Source organism: Lithobates pipiens, unplaced genomic scaffold (assembly GCF_037356315.1).
Source record: "Lithobates pipiens isolate NorthernLeopardFrog02 unplaced genomic scaffold, aLitPip1_a1.2 Scaffold_16, whole genome shotgun sequence".
NCBI classification, from domain to species: domain Eukaryota; kingdom Metazoa; phylum Chordata; class Amphibia; order Anura; family Ranidae; genus Lithobates; species Lithobates pipiens.
Genome location: NW_027507748.1, coordinates 516,802,805 through 516,821,487, shown reverse-complemented (window position 1 = coordinate 516,821,487; position 18,683 = coordinate 516,802,805). Strand labels below are relative to the sequence as shown.

Genomic DNA, 18,683 nt, shown 5'->3' with positions numbered 1-18,683 from the left:
CATACCCACTGCTTAATACGGGTTCATATGCCAAATCAGAATCGGACTGAGACTCAGAGAGCTCCCCACTGCTCTTGTTGCTGAGGCTTAGAAACTGATACAGCCTGGTTGCTGGAAAAATATTTTTTTTTTGCCATACTGGCGACTGTTGTGCAATAGGGAAACTAGGACAGATGGCTCATACCCCTGAAGGGGTCTTCAGGGTCTGGATACCAAAGGCAAAGGACAATCCTGAACCTGTATAGCATCTTGCAGCCAGCTACACATATTGTACTAAGTGCCAAGGTGAGCATCTAACACAAGGGATTCATGGCCCAAAGCACACATTATAGGCCAGGTACACAGCAAGGGTAACCGATTCAGAAAATGTTGTATATTAAAATGCAATAAGCAGTCAGATATTGATGATTATTATTATAATACAGGATTTATATAGCACCAGCAGTTTGTGCAGCACTTGACATCATTATGGCAGACGGTAGTTACAATACAATTCAATACAGGAGGAATCAGAGGGCCCTGCTTGTTAGAGCTTAGAATCTAAGAAGGAGGGTCAAGTTATACACAAGTAATAACTGTGGGGGAAGAGCTGATGAAGAAAAAAAAAAAAAGTACAGTTGTTAGGAGAGGGTAGAATAGGCTTCTCTGAAAGGAAAGGTTTTCAGGGATCACATAAAAGTGGATAGATTTGGAGATAGTCGGACAGATTGGGGTAGGGAATTCCAAAGGATGGGAGAGGCTTAGGAGAAGTCCTGGAGGTGAGTATGGGAGGAGGTGACAAGGGTTCTAGAGAGCAGGATGTCTTGGGAGGAAAGGGGAGGTTGATTTGTTTGGTATTTTGAGACTAGGTTAGTGATGCAGCTGGGGGCAGAGTTATTGTTAGTATTTATTTTATTTTTTCTAATTTTTCGGGTGAGTAGAAGCCATTGGAGGGATTGGCAGACAGGGGCAGCAAATGATGAGTGATTTGTAAGGTTGAGGAGTAGGGCAGCAGCATTCATGATGGACTGAAGGGGGATAGCCTATTTAAATTTAAGCCAATGAGGAGGGAGTTACAGTAGTCGAGTGGATAGATAACCAGGGAGTGAATCAGAAGCTTTGCAGTTTCAATGGTTAGGAAAAGACGTATTTTAGAGATGTTGCAGAGGTTGAGGCAGCAAGCTTTGGAAAGTGATTGGATGTGGGGCTGAAGGAGGGTTAAGGGTCCAGGATAACACCTAGCACCCTGGCATTCGGGAATGGGTGGATGGTTGTGCCATTTCTCTAGACAGAGAAGTCAGGGGAAGAGGCACGTGAGGGAGAAAATATAAGCTTGGTTTTGGACAAGTTGAATTTGAGGAAGTGGTGTGACATCCAGAAAGATATGTCTGTTAGTGATGTGTGAGGAGATTGATGGAGTGATCGGAGGGGTGGAGAGATAAATTTGAGTGTCTTCAGTGTAGAAATTATATTGAAAGCCATGAGAGTATCAGCTGACCCAGGGATGAGGTGTAGATTGGAAATAGGAGAGGTTCAAGAACAGAACCTTGGGGGACCCCGATAGAGAAAGGAAGAGGAGTGGAGGAAGTAACGTTGCAAGTGACACTGAAGGTGCAGTGGGATAAGTAGAATGAGAGACAGTCAAGAGCAGTCACAAAGATGAAAGGAGTAACGTTTTTTGAGGAGAAGTGGTCAACCGTATCAAAAGGCATTTCAGAGAAAAAAAAAATGGCTTAAAAAGAAAATAACTTCAACAGACACTAGCATACAACTAGAGTGGGTGGTATTATGCGTACCCTCTAGGGGCAGGCCTAGCAATTTTTTTGCCAGTGTCCAATCACCTAAAGGTAGCCTTAAAGCGGGAGTACTGGCAGGGTATTGCAGAGTACTGGCAGGGAATTGCAGAGTACTGGCAGAGTAATGTAGAGTATTGGCAGGGTATTGCAGAGTATAGCAGAGTATTGGCAGGGTATTGCAGAGTATTGGCAGGGTATGGAGGGATGGCTGTGACTGTACTTGTCACAAAGCAGCGCTGTGGGCACTATAGATGCGGCCCACAACACTGCTTCCATACGATTTCTTCCCTCCACTGTACAGATCAGTACACAGAGGGGAGAGGAACCGGCGTCATTTGACAGAGCGATCACATTGTAAATGCCGTCGGGTGCACCAAGATGGTCGCCGCTTCGGAACTAGGCCGAAGCCACAGCCTTTCCTAAGGCCAAGACAGAGGAGCGCTCCGCGGATCGCGGCATGTGCCGATCCGAATGGGGTAACTCGTTCGGATCACGGATCGGTGACGATCCGTTGCACCCCTAGTTTTAAGTGATTGTAGGTGGAAAAAAAATGCACATGTATCAGGATGGTATAAGGTCTGGCGAGGCAGTATTGTGGCATGAAGACAAAACAACACTCCAAACAACTCTGTGAAGAAGTAATTAAAAAGCACAGGGGTTCAATAAAAGTCAGTTAATATTCCTTAGAGTACAGTTATATAAAACATTTAAAATGAAAATTTAGGCACAAACATAAATCTACAACAAACAGAATGTCCACCAAAAGTGTGTGAGTGCACAAGAAGGCCACCAAGAGACATATGGCCACCATTTAGAAGTTGTAAACTGGGATTAGAGAGAGTATGAAAACAACTGTTTAAGTGATTTACCAGTCACAGCTTCAGAGTAGTGGCAGAAAAAGCCATTGTTAACTAGAGATCCCATGTTATCTCACCTCAAGTTTTCCAGAAGGCACCTGAGAAACTAAAATCTGTTGAAAGATTGCCCATTGAACCCAACACCTTGCTTGACTTAAGCCAAAACAATGCACCATCCCCACCATGAAGCATGATGGCTATAGCATCATGTTTTGGGGATACATTTCTGTAGCAAGTCCTGAAAGGTTTGTATGAACACAACAAACAAAAAATAAACACATATTTAAATAAAATGGAAAACTTGCAGGAAAACTGGTGCAAACTGCAGGAAACCTGAACCTAGATAGTGTTTTTTTTTTTCCAGCAAAATATCCCCAAGCATAAAGCCAAGGTTACAAGGATAACTTTAAAACAAGTGCTATTATCCTGGAATGATCAAGTTCCAGTCCAGATTTCAATACAATTTGTGATCGGGCTCAAAATCTTTCTGTAAACTGACATAGCTGAAACAGTTTTTCAAAATGAAATTGGGAAAAAAAAAAAACTCAGGCGTTAAAATGTGTAAAGCTGACAGCTGATTCCACACAGTATCAAGACTAATGCTTCCAAAAGTGCAAGTAATATAGATAAACTTGACGTGGGTGTATACCTATGTAGAATGCTGTAAGTTAAACAGCTTTGCAAAAACCTTTTTTTTTTCTACTTTGACACTTAAAGGTATATTTTGTTGATTTGTTTCAGTTTAAAAAAAAAAACAAGACTAACTCAACTGTGATGCAATGACCTATGATAAATAAAACATGAATATTTCCAAGGAGAGCAATCCTTTTTTTAAGGCACTGTACCCAAGTATCTATGTATTAATGATTATAATTTTATGAGGATATAACATACCAACAATTTTAAAAGTGGCTGGCGCAAAAGCAAACTGGGCCTACAAATCATGACCATTTTGTTTTATCTGAAAGAACTTTTAGAAATTCCTAGGGGACAAAGTTCTGTATGCAATGTAGCACTAATAGATATTTTATGCACATACCGACTTGGAAATAGATTTTGTAAAGCTGAAACTGGACTAAGAAATTTTGCCATTTCAAACAACAACATACAGTAAGTGTGCATAATGCCAAAATAAACCTGATATGACCTGAAAAACAGACCTTTTACAAACATTAACAAGTCTTACATATTTTGGCAAATAAACTAAATGAATGGACACAAACAAGAAAAACAAAAGTGCTAAAATGTGGCTCAAGATGGTGCTCAGCTGAGTATTAGAAGGGGCTGAGAGAGCCACTGCACAAAGGGGGTGTTTTACCTTCATGCATGAAGGTAAAAAAAAAAAAACTTGAGCTTTTAAACTTTATTAAAAAACAAACAAAAAAAACACAAATGTAAAAAAAGTTTTCAAAATAAATAAATAAAATATAATTTAAGCACCCCTATGCTAACATCCAAATGTGAATGCATACACATTTCCCACATGTGAGGCATTGTCATGACATGTCAGAGTGGGATTAATAATTCTAATACAAAATCATCTGTGTAACTCTATACTGGTAACCTGTAAAGCAGGGGTAGTGAATTCAAATTCAAGGAGGTCTGGTAACTTAAAACAAATGTCGCCTGAGGTCCGAATCACAAGTCTATGCCATGAAAGATTGTACGCATCTACTTTACTTTTCTTTTGCGCAAGCCGTGCTCTCTGGCGCTTTTCTTACCGTTTTCTCCACACAATCGCTAATACTCTGTAAATGTTCCCAATAGTGTTCACCCTTACATCAGTTGCCCCTACCAGAGTAATTAATTACATTGGGTCCCCCCATCAGACTATCCCCATAAATCAGTTGCCACATTAGAGTATCCTCTTATATTAGGTATGCCCAATCTTTTTTGTGATTCAGCACTGCGTCGCTTTAACTGACAATTGCACAGTAGTGCAACATGGCTCCCAAACAAAATTGACGTCCTTTTATCCCCACAAATATAGCTTTCTTTTGGTGGTATTTTTTTTTTTATTTTTTTTTTTTTTTTAATTTATATCAGGAAATGGGTCCACACAGACCAACAGAGTACAAACTTTCCACATAGTTTACAGATAGCAAGGCAATATCTGAAGTACAACATCAATAATCTGCTGGCATTACTTTTGGTGGTATTTTTATTTTATTTTTATTTTTTTTTAAATTTCAACAATCTAAAAAAAAAAAATGCATCATTTTTTACTTTTTGCTATAATAAATATCCCCCAAAAATATATAAAAAAAAATGTCATTTGTCAGTTTAGGCTGATACGTATTCTACATATTTTTGGTAAAAAACTTGCGTCCTTTTTTCCACACAAATAGAGCTTTCTTTTAGTGGTATTTAATCACTAGTGGCTTTTTTATTTTTTGTGCTATAAATAAAATAAAACGTAAATTTTGTGAAAAAAAATGCCTTTTTCTTCGTTTCTGTCATAAATTTTTGCTAATTAGTAATTTTTCTTCATAAATTTTGGCCAAAATGTATACTGCTACATATCTTTGGTAAAAATAACCTACATTAGTATATATTATTTGGTCTTTGTGAAAGTTATAGAGTCTACAAACTATGGTGCCAATCACTGAAAATTGATCACTTCTGATCAGGCCTTCAGTACATCAGGTGTACCTCATTTCTTGAGACACTAACAAGTCAGGAAAGTACAAATACCCCCCAAATGACCCCTTTTTACAAAGTAGACATTCCAAGGTATTAAGTAAGTAGCATGGTGAGTTTTTTTAAGTTGTCATTTTTTCCCACAATTCTTTGCAAAATGAAGATTTTTTTTTTTTTTTTTTTTACTAAATTGTCATATTATCAGGTTATTTCTCACACACAGCATATGCATACAACAAATTACACCCCAAAATACATTCTGCTACTCTTCCCGAGTACGGCGATACCACATGTGTAGGACTTTTACACAACCTGGCCACATACAGAGCACTAACATTGATGTAGTACCTTCAGATGTTCTACGAGCAAAAATTACGCATCTCATTTCTCAACCACCTATTACACTTTTGAAGGCCCTGGAGTACCAGGACAATGGAATTTCCCATAAAATTACCCCATTTTGGAAAGCAAACACCCCAACGTATAATCTGTGAGGCATAATGAGTCTTTTGAACGGTTCATTTTTTTCCAGAAGTTTTTGGAATATGTGGAAAAAAATTAAAACGCATTTTTTTTTACACAAATTTGTCAATTTATAAGATATTTCTAACACATAGCATGTATATAGCAAAACTTGCACCCCAAAATACATTCTGCTACTCCTCCCGAGTATGGCGATACCACATGTGTAGGACTTTTACACAGCCTGGCCACATAGAGAGGCCGAACATTGAAGTAGTACGTTCAGGCGTTCTAGGAGCATAAATGACACATATCATTTCATTCCTACCCATCACACTTTTGAAGGTCCTGGACCACCAGGACAGTGAAATTACCCACAAAATGACCCCATTTTGGAAAGCAAACACCCCAACATATATTCTATGAGACATGGGCTGGAGATAGGTACTCGGGTACTCTGATGGCCTGGTGACAGGTACTCGGGTACTCTGATGGCCTGGTGACAGGTACTCGGGTACTCTGATGGCCTGGTGACAGGTACTCGGGTACTCTGATGGCCTGGTGACAGGTACTCTGATGGTTTGGTGACTGGTATTTGGGTACTCTGAAGGGCGGTGACAGGTACTCATATGGACTGTGACAGGTACTCGGGTACACAGATGGACTGGAACAGGTACTCGGGTACTCAGATGGGCTGTGACAGGTACTCAAGTACCCTGATGGACTGTGACAGGTACTCGGTACTCTAATGGACTGTGACAGGTACTCGGTACTCTAATGGACTGTGACAGGTACTCGGTACTCTAATGGACTGTGACAGGTACTCGGCACTCTAATGGACTGTGACAGGTACTCGGTACTCTAATGGACTGTGACAGGTACTCGGTACTCTAATGGACTGTGACAGGTACTCGGGTACTCTAATGGACTGTGACAGGTACTCGGGTACCCTGATGGGCCGTGACAGGTACTCGGGTACCCTGATGGGCTGTGACAGGTACCCGGGTACCCTGATGGGCCGTGACAGGTACTCGGGTACTCTGATGTGCCGTGACAGGTACTCGGGTACTCTGATGGGCTGTGACAGGTACTCGGGTACTCTGATGGGCTGTGACAGGTACTCGGGTACTCAGATGAACTGTGACAGGTACTCGGGTACTCTGATGGGCTGACAGGTACTCTGATGGGCTGTGACAGGTACTCAAATACTCTGATGGACTGTGACAGGTACTCTGATGGACTGTGATTGACAGGTACTATGAGGGGTGGTGACAGGTCCTCTTTATTGGGGGGGGGGGGGGGCAATCAGTATGATTGGTGTACACTGTATGCGGTAACGAGATGTTACCGCAATCTCCTCCTCACACACGATTGGTGTGTGAGGAGGAGAACCCGGTAACATCCCGTTACCGCAGTTTGTTTACATTTTTGTGATCGGCTGTGAAAGGATCACAGCCGATCACGTGGGTAAACAGCCGGCCAATGGCTGTTTACCAGCGTCGGTGACGAGCAGTGTTCCCGGGGAACACGCCGCCACCGACGTGCGCGCGCATGCGCCGTGCACGTTCGGGGTGTGACCATCTGTGATTGGCCGTGACTTCATCACGGCCGATCACGTGGTAAACAGCCATATCGAATGGCTGTTCACCCCCTTCGGTGGCGAGCGGTGTCTCCGTGACACGCCGCCACCGAAGAAATAGGGATGCGCGCGCACGATCGCGCGCATTCCCTGTTTAAACACCTACAATAGGTGCGCCGCCTGGCCGTCATTTGACGGCCGGCGGTCAGCAACTAGTTAATATATATATATATATTTTATTAGTAATGGCGGCAATCAGTGATTTTTATTGTGACTGCAATATTATGGCGAACAGATCAGACACTTTTGGTGTGATTTTGGGACCATTCACATTTATCCAGGGATCAATGCAATTAAAAATGCATTGATTACTGTGTAAATGTGACTGGCAGTGAACGGGTTAACCACTAGGTGGCACTGTAGGGGTTAGGTGTGTCCTAGGGAGTGATTCTAACTGTGGGGTGGAGGGGCTGTGTGTGACACAACACTGATCACCGCTCCCAATTACAGGGGGCTGTGGTCAGTGACAGCGTCCCTAGGCAGAATGGGGAAATGCTTGTTTAAATAAGCATTTTCCCATTCTTCCTCCCCTTGAGACGATCGTGGGTATCCATGGTCGGACTCCCGGAGCTTGTGACGGGCACGCGCGAGCCTGCTATGCAAGCCTCGCAAGATCACATACAATAACGCAGTAAAACTGTGGCGGCTGGTCCGCAAGCGGTTAACGTAAAGTATGCCCATCAGAGTGACTATAAATGTGCCCATCACAATGAACCTTAACATAAAATAAGGGACACTCTGATGGGCATATGCAATGTTAAGGGGCACTCTAATGGGCACATTTTGTTTTGCCCACAAAAGTGTACCTTACATTAAATGTGCCCATCTGTGTGCCCTTTAAAAGAAAATGTGCCCATCATCGTGTCCCTGTAAACCCCCACATACCTTGTGGCAGGCAGGGATCAGGAGGTAACAAGCTAAAGGGGGAGGGCACACCTATCACATTATACCTCACACCTCCCAACTCTCACTTGGAGATAACATGAGGTGGGGGAGAGCACATGATGTCACAGCTTACCTCACGGCCCCAGTCAAGAGCCATTAGATAGTAAGTAGCAAGGGGCGAAGCGAACACGCAACATCATTGGTTGCAGGGCGGCATTTAGTGATGGCAGCTGTAAAGGTTTTTAAAACATAGAACATTGTCTATGTATTTTTTTTTTTTTTTTTTTAAGGTACTATAGTTTGACGAGAAGTGAGAACATAAGATACAAGATGAAAAGTCAAAGTTTTGGGAATATCGTTGATGTACAAGGCTAGCAATGTTCATGTTCAAAGAGGAGATATGCATGCATAAATGCACTAAGAACATAAAGCAGAACATAAAGCTGGAAGCTATAGCACTAACATGGGGGGGGGGGGGGGCATCAGTTATTGCCCCGGAAAAAAATGGCACCATAATGTGGTAATAGAATGCAGCAGCAGTTGAAGGGCAGAAAAGACTAAAAGACTTGCAGCGTTCTGTTAGCAACTGCCTGAAGTGATGTACACTCTATTCCTGTGTCAGCTAGACAGCTTGAATGGATCAAAAAAACAGAAGGGAAAGCTAACAAATTCCAAAATGCCACCCTCAATGATGCTGCAACATCAGAAGTCCAGCAAACAGAAGATGGCAGATGATATTGCTTCCAACAATCATTTTAAAGCTAGACCTAGTTGTAGATAGGTTAGCTGGTGGGTCCACCTCTGGCACCTGCCCTCAGCCAAAGCATACAGCAGGAGCACAAATGCATGGGCGAGTGAGCCAGGGAAGCAATTTTGACAGCAAAGGAAAGACAGGGCCATTGGCAGTTAAAACTGATTATTGTTTTGCAAGGTTAGGGTTTACATTGTCTTTACAGTTTGATTCAAGCTAATGTTTCATTATTTTTTCATATCCTACATGGAATCATATTAGTGGTATGTGCAGATTATTCAAAACCATGATTCTGTTGGAATCCCTTAATATAATACCTTACCTAATTTTCTGATATGAAAACCACAGATATGCACTGCAGTAGCTGATACAATACAGTTGTGTGTATCTGTGGACACTTCACAAGCATATCACTGGCAGCACCAATAGCAATTTGCATTATGTATTATGGAAACAGCTTTTTTTTTTCTACTTCAGACTAGCAAGACTCGGTCCTTTATCATCCACACATGTATGACTGTTGAGAACACTGGGACATCACCCGCAGTGTAATCTTCACAGAAACTCACACTGAAGCTACATAGCCAATAATAAAAATATCAAAAAGCAATGTTCCTCATATCTCATATGTTGCTGTATTTCAATATACTTGAAATACATGATGGTTATGCCAATGAAAATAAATAAATATATATATATATATATATTTTCTCCCAGTAGCAGAAATGCCCCCCCCCCATGCAGTTGTACAAAGCATAGCGATGATGAGCCAATGCTCATAGGGGTGTACTCACTTTTGTTGCCATCAGCTTAGACATTAATGGCTGTGTGTTGAGTTATTTTGACGGGACAGCAAATTTACACTGTTATACAAGCTGTACACTCACTACTTTACATTGTAGCAAAGAGTCATTTCTTCAGTGTTGTCACATGAAAATATATAATAAAATATTTACAAAAATGTGAGGGGTGTACTCACTTTTGTGAAATACTGTATATTACACACACGCAGTGTGTGTAATAAACCCTTAGCAGAGGTTCCAGGGACAGCACTTAAGAATGATTTCAAGTGCTTCTCCAGAGTGAAAAAAAAAAAAAAAAAAAGAAGAAAAAAAAAAGGTACACAAAAACCGCTTTACTCTTGTGTATGATTTAGGCTCTAAACTGATAATAAATGAAAATAAATAAAAAGAAACAGGTTTATACTTACCTGAGAACATTCTCTTCTAAGGTTCTCCGCCAGTGCTCCTGGCTTCTCCTCTCTGATGACATTTGTGCAGGGTCGGGAAGCACAGCGGTGGATCAAATGAGGGTTCAGGACAAAAGGTGGTGAGGGGTTATACTACTACCTAAACATTGTTTATCTTAATGCAAGGAATGCATTAAAGCAGAGTTCCACCTAAAAGTGGAACTTCCACTTTAAAAAGAGTCCTAACCCCCATTTAGCATGTAATCTTTTCTGCTTTTATCTTAATATATATATATATATATATATATATACACACACACACACACACACACACACACACACACACACACACACACACACACACACACACACACACGTACCTAGCTATGCATTTCCTCCTCTCCCCCTCCCTCCTTGCAATCTTCTGGAGCATGTCACAGATCCCAGAAGATTGCTCGGCCATTCAGCATAGCGCAGCGCGACTCACGCTTGTGCAGTGCGTACCTGGCTGTGAAGCCACAAGCTATCACAAGCCGGGTGCCCACACTAGTGATGCCGGAACAGAGGACATGCAGGGGAGAGAATTGAGGCTTCAGGCGATCACATTGCTGGACCATGGGACAGGTGAGTGTGTCTTTATTAAAAGTCAACAGCTACACTTTTTGTAGCTGCTGACTTCTAATAAACTGAAAAACTAGTGGAACTTCGCTTTGAGTTAAAAAAATGTTTAGGCTTTATGACCTCTTTAAAAAAAGACATGGTTATAGATAGTCAGTCAGACCTAAATAACAAAGGATGAAGACTGACTCTTCACGCGATACAACATAAAATCTGAATAAGTATTTTGTAAGAATAAGCACAGGCCGCAATGATTAATCGTGCTTCACAGTACATACCTCTACTTGCTTTGTCTACAGTTTGAATATCTTCCACAAATATTAGTACATCAGGGAATTTCTTCTCACACAGTTCAGCCAAGAAATGGATAAGCGTTGTCTTCTGATCAACGGATTTAGTATCTTTCATCTACAGAAAGAGAAAATAAATAAATAAATAAATAATAATAAAAAAAATATTATATATATATATATATATATATATATATATATATATATATATATATATATATATATAAACAAAATAATCGTGTGACAAAAATTGCAACAAGTTTGTGTTTAATCACATCAAGACTGGAAACTTCCACCCCCTTCTGGCCCAGGCCCTTTTTCAGCTTGCAGTACTGTTTGAAGGACAATTACTCAGTCATGCAACACTGTGCCCAAATTACATGTTTATCTTTTGAGACAGATAGAGCTGAAGAAAGGTTTTTTTTGTTTTGTTTTTTTGTCTTTTTTCTTTACCACTTTAAAACCAAGACTTTGCTGGAAATATACTTAGAACCACCAAACATTTTATATCATATATATATATATTTTTTTTTTTTTTTTTTTTTTTTTACACTGAGTAAATAGATACCCAACATGTCACGCTTTAAATTTGTGCATGATCATGAAATGGCTTTCAAACTTAAAAATCTCCGTAGGAGACGCTTGCTTTTTTTTTTTTTTTTTTTTACAGGGGGGCGTGTTCAGCTGGCGCAGTGGATGGTGGCTTTCTGAGTGAGCTCTGCTGACTCCCAGGCTGTTAAACGGCTTCAAAGCAACATCAAAGCTGCAGCCAAGATGGCGCTGGTGGCGCTTGGAGCGGCTCCCTTGCTCTCACACCAGTAGCAGATTTTTTGTTGTTCTCCCTCACAGTCACCAGCATACGCAGAGCAGGAGCCCCTGAAAGCTAAGGAGGAGCCCCTGCACAGAGCCCGTCAGTGGCTAATGGTTTGTCTCACCCCTCTAACTGCTACATCAGCAGGAGAGCTGGTTCTTTTGAAGTACAACAGATTTACTGGCCAGATGACCTGGTGAAAATAAGGGGGAAAAACTAATAAAAAAATAAAATAAAAAATGCTGCAATAGAACAAATGTTTGCATTTAGGTTTAATACAGCTTGAACTACTTGCCTACTGGGCACTTATACCTCCTTCCTGCCCAGGCCAATTTTCAGCTTTCAGCGCTATCGCAGTTTGAATGACAATTGCGTGGTCATGCAACACTGTACCCACATGAGATATAATTTTTTTCACACAAAAAAGAGCTTTCTTTTGGTGGTATTTAATCACTACTTGGGGGTTTTCATTTTTTGCTAAGCAAAAAAAGACCATACATGCCCCTCAGTGCGCTGATGAGTGGCCCTGAAGAGCACTAATAGGTAGCACTGATAGGCAGCACTGATGGGAAGAACTGATAGGTGGCACTTTTGGGTATTGATAGGTGGCACTGGTGGGCACAGATGAGGCAGCAGAAGCTCTTCATGTTCAGGACCGATGCCACTCTGAAAGAAGCCTGTGATCAGCTTTTTTTTTTTTTTTCTCCTCAAGCTATCAGCATGAATAGAAAAAAAATAGCCAATTACCGGCTCTGTTTACATTACATGATCAGTCGTCATTGGCTGACAGCTGATCATGTGGTAAGGGTTCGGGACCAGCTCCTTACTCTGAACTAAGATCAGCCAAGTCTCGCAGACTTGCTGATCACAGAGCGCATCGCATGCGCCTTGCAGGGGGCACACAGGCAGCTCATGCACAGGTGACGCCCTTCCGTCAATTTAGGCTCGCCCTGTAACCGTCTTTCAGCTATAGCACAAAGAGGTTAAAGACAAATGATGATCCAGACCACACTGGAGGAAGACCAGGATGCATCACACAAAATAATTCCTGGGATGGAAGTGTCACACCATCTGAAGTACACCTTCCAAGTTCAATGATAAGCCTTGTAAAGATGTATTTCCTAGCTTTGGGGAACATATAAGAGAGTTAGATAGGCCCCATCTTTCAAGATCCAGGTTTCAAAAGTCATGCTATTACAGCCAGTGACTGTAAAACAGGTTGGTAAACATGTCTTTGGGACTGAAAACGTGGCTGTTCTGGAAGACCCCACAGGGATACCACCAGGAGTCTGATGAGGTCAAAGTACCACATGTGCCTGGGCCAATTTGGTGCAACGATCACCGGGATATCATCCTTTTCGATTTGATGAGGGGGGGGGGGAGACATATCAGGCTGAACTGACTCCAAGGAGTCAAAATGGCATTGGATACTATGGCTAGAAGGACTTTTGACCTGAAGAATCATTCAGTTTGCTGTTGAATCTGGAAGCCAGCTCCATGTCTGGCATTACATACTTGTGACAGAGATCTCGAAAAAAAACCCTAGTTGAAGAGACCACTGTCCAGAATCCAGATGTTGAGAAATTCTGATTGCAATTTTCTAGGCATATAATAAGCATGACAGAGAGGGCTAGGATGTGAAGCTCTGCCAGAGCCAAAACCTGGTCAGCCTCATTAACCTGCAAGACTTTGTCCCCTCAAGGGTAACAGACCACCACTGTGGCACTGTCGGAAAGGTGAAGAACTAAAGGGTTACCAAATTACACTTCAGTTCAGTATGTTGATTAGAAGAGAAGGTTCCTCCAATGATTAAGGGAAAGGGAGGGGATATAATGAATTGATTAAAATAACTATGTTGTGCAGTTTGTTTTATATATGTTTTTCTATATTGTGAAATACATTGTGGAAAAAAACAAAAACATAATAAGTAAATAAAAAAAAAAAAAAAAAAAAGTACCCCTGTGCTCAAATGGTATAAGGACTCATCTCCAGGCTGGAATCTTCCAGATAAAATAAGCATTTGCCCATCTAATCAATGTGCCTTCTTGTCCCATGCAGCAAGAATGTTAAGTTGCAATAGTATAGAGTGGGACAAGGCATATGGAATAAACTTGGAGTGCAAAGCCTGATAATGGGTGTGGAGAGTCAGGAATTTGTCTTTTTTTTAATTTTTTTTAATAATTATTTTTATTGAAAGTTTCATATAATACAATATAACGAAACAAGTGCAAGTAGTGGTGAACTACATGTTGTGATTTAACATCCAAAAGAAAGGAAAGAGAGAAATAAAGAAAAGGAGAGGGAGGAGAGAAAAAAAAAGAAAATTGCGATTACAAATGTAAATTCAGCATTCTACCTCTAATGTCGTATTCACATCTTTATGAGAGCAGTTCAATGAGTTAAGTTAAGATACAACTGTTACAATTAAATGGGAGATGCCACCGTACCGGTCCGCGATCTCCATCTGGCTCCCCCGGCACCCCAACTGGGATCACGCTGTGACGGGGGGCCATCTGGAGCATCGCCAGACAGGAACTGTCGCATTGTCATGTAATCTCAGATAGAGTTATTTCTTGTACCACTCTGTCCAACACTTCCATTGTTGGTCAAATTTCTTGCCACAAGAATTCCTTAGAGCTAGCAATCTTTCGTAATGAAAGTTCAAGTTCACCTGGACTAGCACTTCCGAGGGATTTGGGGATTGTGTACTCTTCCAATGTCGGGCGATTATTAATTTGTCTGTAGTCAAAATATGTATCACTACCGTGCGGAATTGGGGTGGATAGTTATCTATACCAAGATGGAGAATTGCTAGAGCTGGATTTGGGATTTGTATCATCCCGGTGACTTCCGTGAGTATACTAAATATCTTTCTCCAATAGCTAGAAACATCTTTGCAATGCCAGAAAATATGTAATATAGTACCTACACTGCCACAGTCTCTCCAACAAAGTGAAGAGTGCGTAGAAAACATTCTTGCCAATTGGTGTGGTGTCCTATACCATTTGTGGAGAACCTTCTGGGTGAGCTCCCAGTGGTTGACGCAATGAGTGGCTGCATAGTTATATCTGATCTTTTGTTCGCGTTCAGGCAACGCCAGGCGTCAAATAGACCTCCCTGGTGTAGGAGATCTCTAAATTTAGGGAAGTGATTCCTGACACCAGAGGAGGTATCCAGTTCTCTATCCAGAATCATATTGAAGTCCCCACATATAAGTATGCTACCAACACGCACCCGTTCTATTTGTTTGAGAACTTTCCTCAAGAATTTCAATTGGTGCGAGTTAGGAGCATATATGCATGCAAAGGTAATGGAAATCATATTAATATTGCAAACCATAATGATGAACCTACCATCAGGATCTATAACAGAGTCTTTAAGTTCAAATTTCACCGAGTCTCTTACGGCAATCATAACCCCTCTTTTCTTCGCCGTGATGGAAGAGTGGATGATATGTGGGAATTTCTGGTGCGAGCACATAGGTGTAGCTAGTTTATGGAAGTGTGTTTCTTGCACAGCTAGTAAGTCCACGTTCTGTTTGATTGCCTCTTGCCACAGGGATCGTCTTTTGGCAGGATGATTGAGACCCCGTGCATTAAGGGAAAGGATTTTGATGCTCATTGGAGGTTAATGAAAGTCGATAGGAACCATCGTTTGTAGAAATTAAATGGAGAGTCTCGGAGGGGTGCTAGACGACGTACGTCCTATGTGCATACAGGTGCGTGTCTTCGTCATATTGGTGCATATTCTGCATGTTTCAATTCTGGCAGTAGGGTTTGGAAGTTCTTTGAGCTGTAGCCTTTAAAATTGGTGTGTGAGTACTGACACTGAGCACGTACAGGTTGTGGTGTAGGGAAGCAGGTATAATAAGGATTCGTAGAGTGGATTCGCATATCCAAGATGTGAACTTCCAATGTGTCCGTTCGATGCTCTGCCGTAGGCAAATTCCAGGTAGAATACACAAATCATAGAGGCGAAAAAAAAAAAAAAAGAGAAAAGGGAATAGAAAAAGAAAGTTTGAACTGCAGAGTGCAAATAAGAAACAAGACTCATATGGGCCAGGCAACAAATGCCCAATGCAAGGGGCTAACGGTACGCTGTCAGGTACCAAGGGCGCTCAGGGAATCTGAGTAGAACTTGCATGGAGGAAGCTCTTGTGTAGTAGATTCAAGTGAGACGAGCTGTTGATCTCCGGTGAGGTTTCGTTTGCCAATCATTGATTATTTTGGCTGGTGTTTGTCTTGTCGGTTGGGGTGGAGCCGAAACTGGATCAGGAGGTAGAATTTGACAATTTTTCAAGAGCTGCATCCCTTCCTCCAGGGAGTGGATGAGGTGGGTGGACCCATTGTAGGATGCCTGTAGTTTAGCAGGGTATTTCCACTTATACATAATCTTGTGGTTTCTCATGGCTTTGGTTAAAGTTGCCATGTTGTGTCGGAGCTGCAAGGTATACTGTGACAAGTCTGGCAGGATTTGGAGTGCGGAGGCCACTTCTGGGATGTTCTCACCTCTACGTAGCGTATCAAGGATTTTTTCTTTGGCTTTAAAAAAATGCATTCTCAGTAGAACGTCTCGGGGTATTTCCTGAGGCAGGAACACTGGTTTCGGAACTCTGTGGATTCTGTCGATCGTCAGGTCCAATGGTGACAATGACGGGACCAGAGCTCGAAAAAGATCTTGAGCATAGGTTGGAAGCTGTTGTGCCGTCACTGTTTCCGGAACCCCCCCGGATCTTTAGATTATTTCTACGGGAGCGGTCTTCAAGGTCCACCATTTTTAGTTGGATCTTTCCGATAGCCTCGTGCTGCGCTGCATGAGAATCCATCAGCGCATTAAATGAGGAGGTGACATCACACATTCTTGTCTCTACCTGGTGCACTCTTTCCCCCAAATCACTGATTTCAGCTCTACATTGGTGTAAACATGTCATCATATCGGTTTGTAGAGATGTGCACAATAGCATTAACAATTCTTTTAAAGTGGTGTCAGAAATGGGCTGACCTGTGGTTGGGAATTGTGCAATCGGATCCGCTGGTTGCTGGGTGGTCGATCCACCACCGCCCACCTCCATATCCAGTGTCGCCATTCTGGTTTGCGGTCTAGTGCCAGGCTCCAATCTGGGCCTGGACTTTACAGGGCCCCTGGTCGATGGAGAGTTGTTTGGGGAGTCAGAATCAGAGGATTGTGTTCCTGTTTCCTCGTCCATCTCCGCTGTGCACTCCGCCCTAGTGAGCTTCTCAGCTGACCTTGCTGACGCTGGAGGCTGCGGGTGTTGTGCTGTGTGCCGTCCTCCTCCGCCATCTTTGTGTAGCCCGCGTTCTAAGGCCGGATAAAAGTCCGGCAATTTCATAGTGTGCGGCGGTTTCTGGGATCTCTTCCGAATGATAGATCCGTCGGCGGGTGTCTCCGGGGTCGGTTGTGCTCAGTTCGCCGGCCGTGGAGATCGTGAAGTGGGCTTGAGAGCGCCTATTCCCGGAGCGCGGAGCAGAGCTCACTTAGAGTGCGACCATCTCGCTGCGCGGTCGCCACTCCCCCCTCAGGAATTTGTCTTGACAAAGGGAAACCCTGGACTGCCTGTATACAGTAGGAAATCTACGAGATTAGTGCCTATGTAAGTAGTGTAAACTATTCAAGGGGTAGCATCATCAAAAAAGTACCAACTATAAGAATATAACAGAATATGAAAAGAGGAAATCAAGGACCCAATAAATGAAAATCAGACTGTAAAAAAAAAAAAAAAAAAAAGAAGGAGTAAGACAAACCCAAAGAAATTCTTCAAATAGATCAATAGTAAAAAGGTCAGGTCTGAGCATGTAGGCCAGTGGTTCTCAACTCCTGTCCCCGCGACCCACAAACAGGTCTGGTTTGCAAGATAACTGAAACACATCACAAGTGATATCATTTGCTGCTCAGTGGTTGCAGTATTCTAGTCTGCATGTCCCCAAGGTAATACTTAAATTCTGGTCTGTTAGTGGGTCCAGAGGACCCACATTGAGAACTACTGATGTAGGCCTTTTGCAAAAGCTGTAAGACAAAAAAAATTATATAGCTCAACTCTCCAACCAGTCTGCTGACCAACCAAAGGAACCTGTCTAACCGTCTGTTAAAAGCAGGGGGTTAGTAAGCACACATTTGCAAACGCATGTGAAAGCTGTGAGGTCTTGTCACGGCACTCTGTATTGCTTGCGGTCCTAACACTACAAATTTATAAGTGTCTCCACAGTGGAAGCACGTGCATGGAATAGATAGATGTGGGATAGGCGAGCCTGGAGACTGCCCAAGCCCCCTTAACCCCTTCCCGCCGAGCATACGCAGATGTGCGTACTCGGCTTCCGGGGGGTATACCGGGATGATGCCCGCACCTGCACCGTTTGTTTCAGCAGGCGATTGGCTATCCAGGCATAACAACCAATGCGGCTAAAAGCCGCTCTGCTGTTATGCCGGAGGAGCGGGAGGGGACGTCCCTGCCTCCCGCCGCTGTTACCGGTGCTCCCGCTCGATCGGGAGCACCGATTCAAATTCCGCTGCCTCCGGCTGCTGGGGAGGAACTGGAATGAAGCCGTAATCGACTTTGTTCCAGTCTCCTCATCGTAAACACGGAAGCGACGTCATGACGTCACTTCCCGTTTACTCGGTTGCCAATGGCGCCGGTTTAAAAAAAAAATACGGTATTCAGAATCGCCGTTTTCGGCGATCTGAATACATTGAAGTGTAAACAAGGGGTGGGGGGTCTTTTAGACCCCCGATCCCTCCATAAAGAGTACCT

At 42.5% G+C, this 18,683-nt stretch overlaps 1 protein-coding gene across 2 annotated transcripts in view; it reads right to left on the bottom strand.

Annotated features, from left to right (window-relative positions):
* The window catches only part of DIAPH3 (diaphanous related formin 3), a 1,016,686-nt gene that overhangs the window by 394,254 nt on the left and 603,749 nt on the right, over positions 1 to 18,683 (bottom strand). For both annotated transcript variants that reach the window (XM_077483143.1, XM_077483144.1), the window contains one exon: positions 11,095 to 11,224. In XM_077483143.1, coding sequence (XP_077339269.1) covers positions 11,095 to 11,224 — 130 coding nt within the window. The remainder of the gene's footprint in view (positions 1 to 11,094; positions 11,225 to 18,683) is intronic.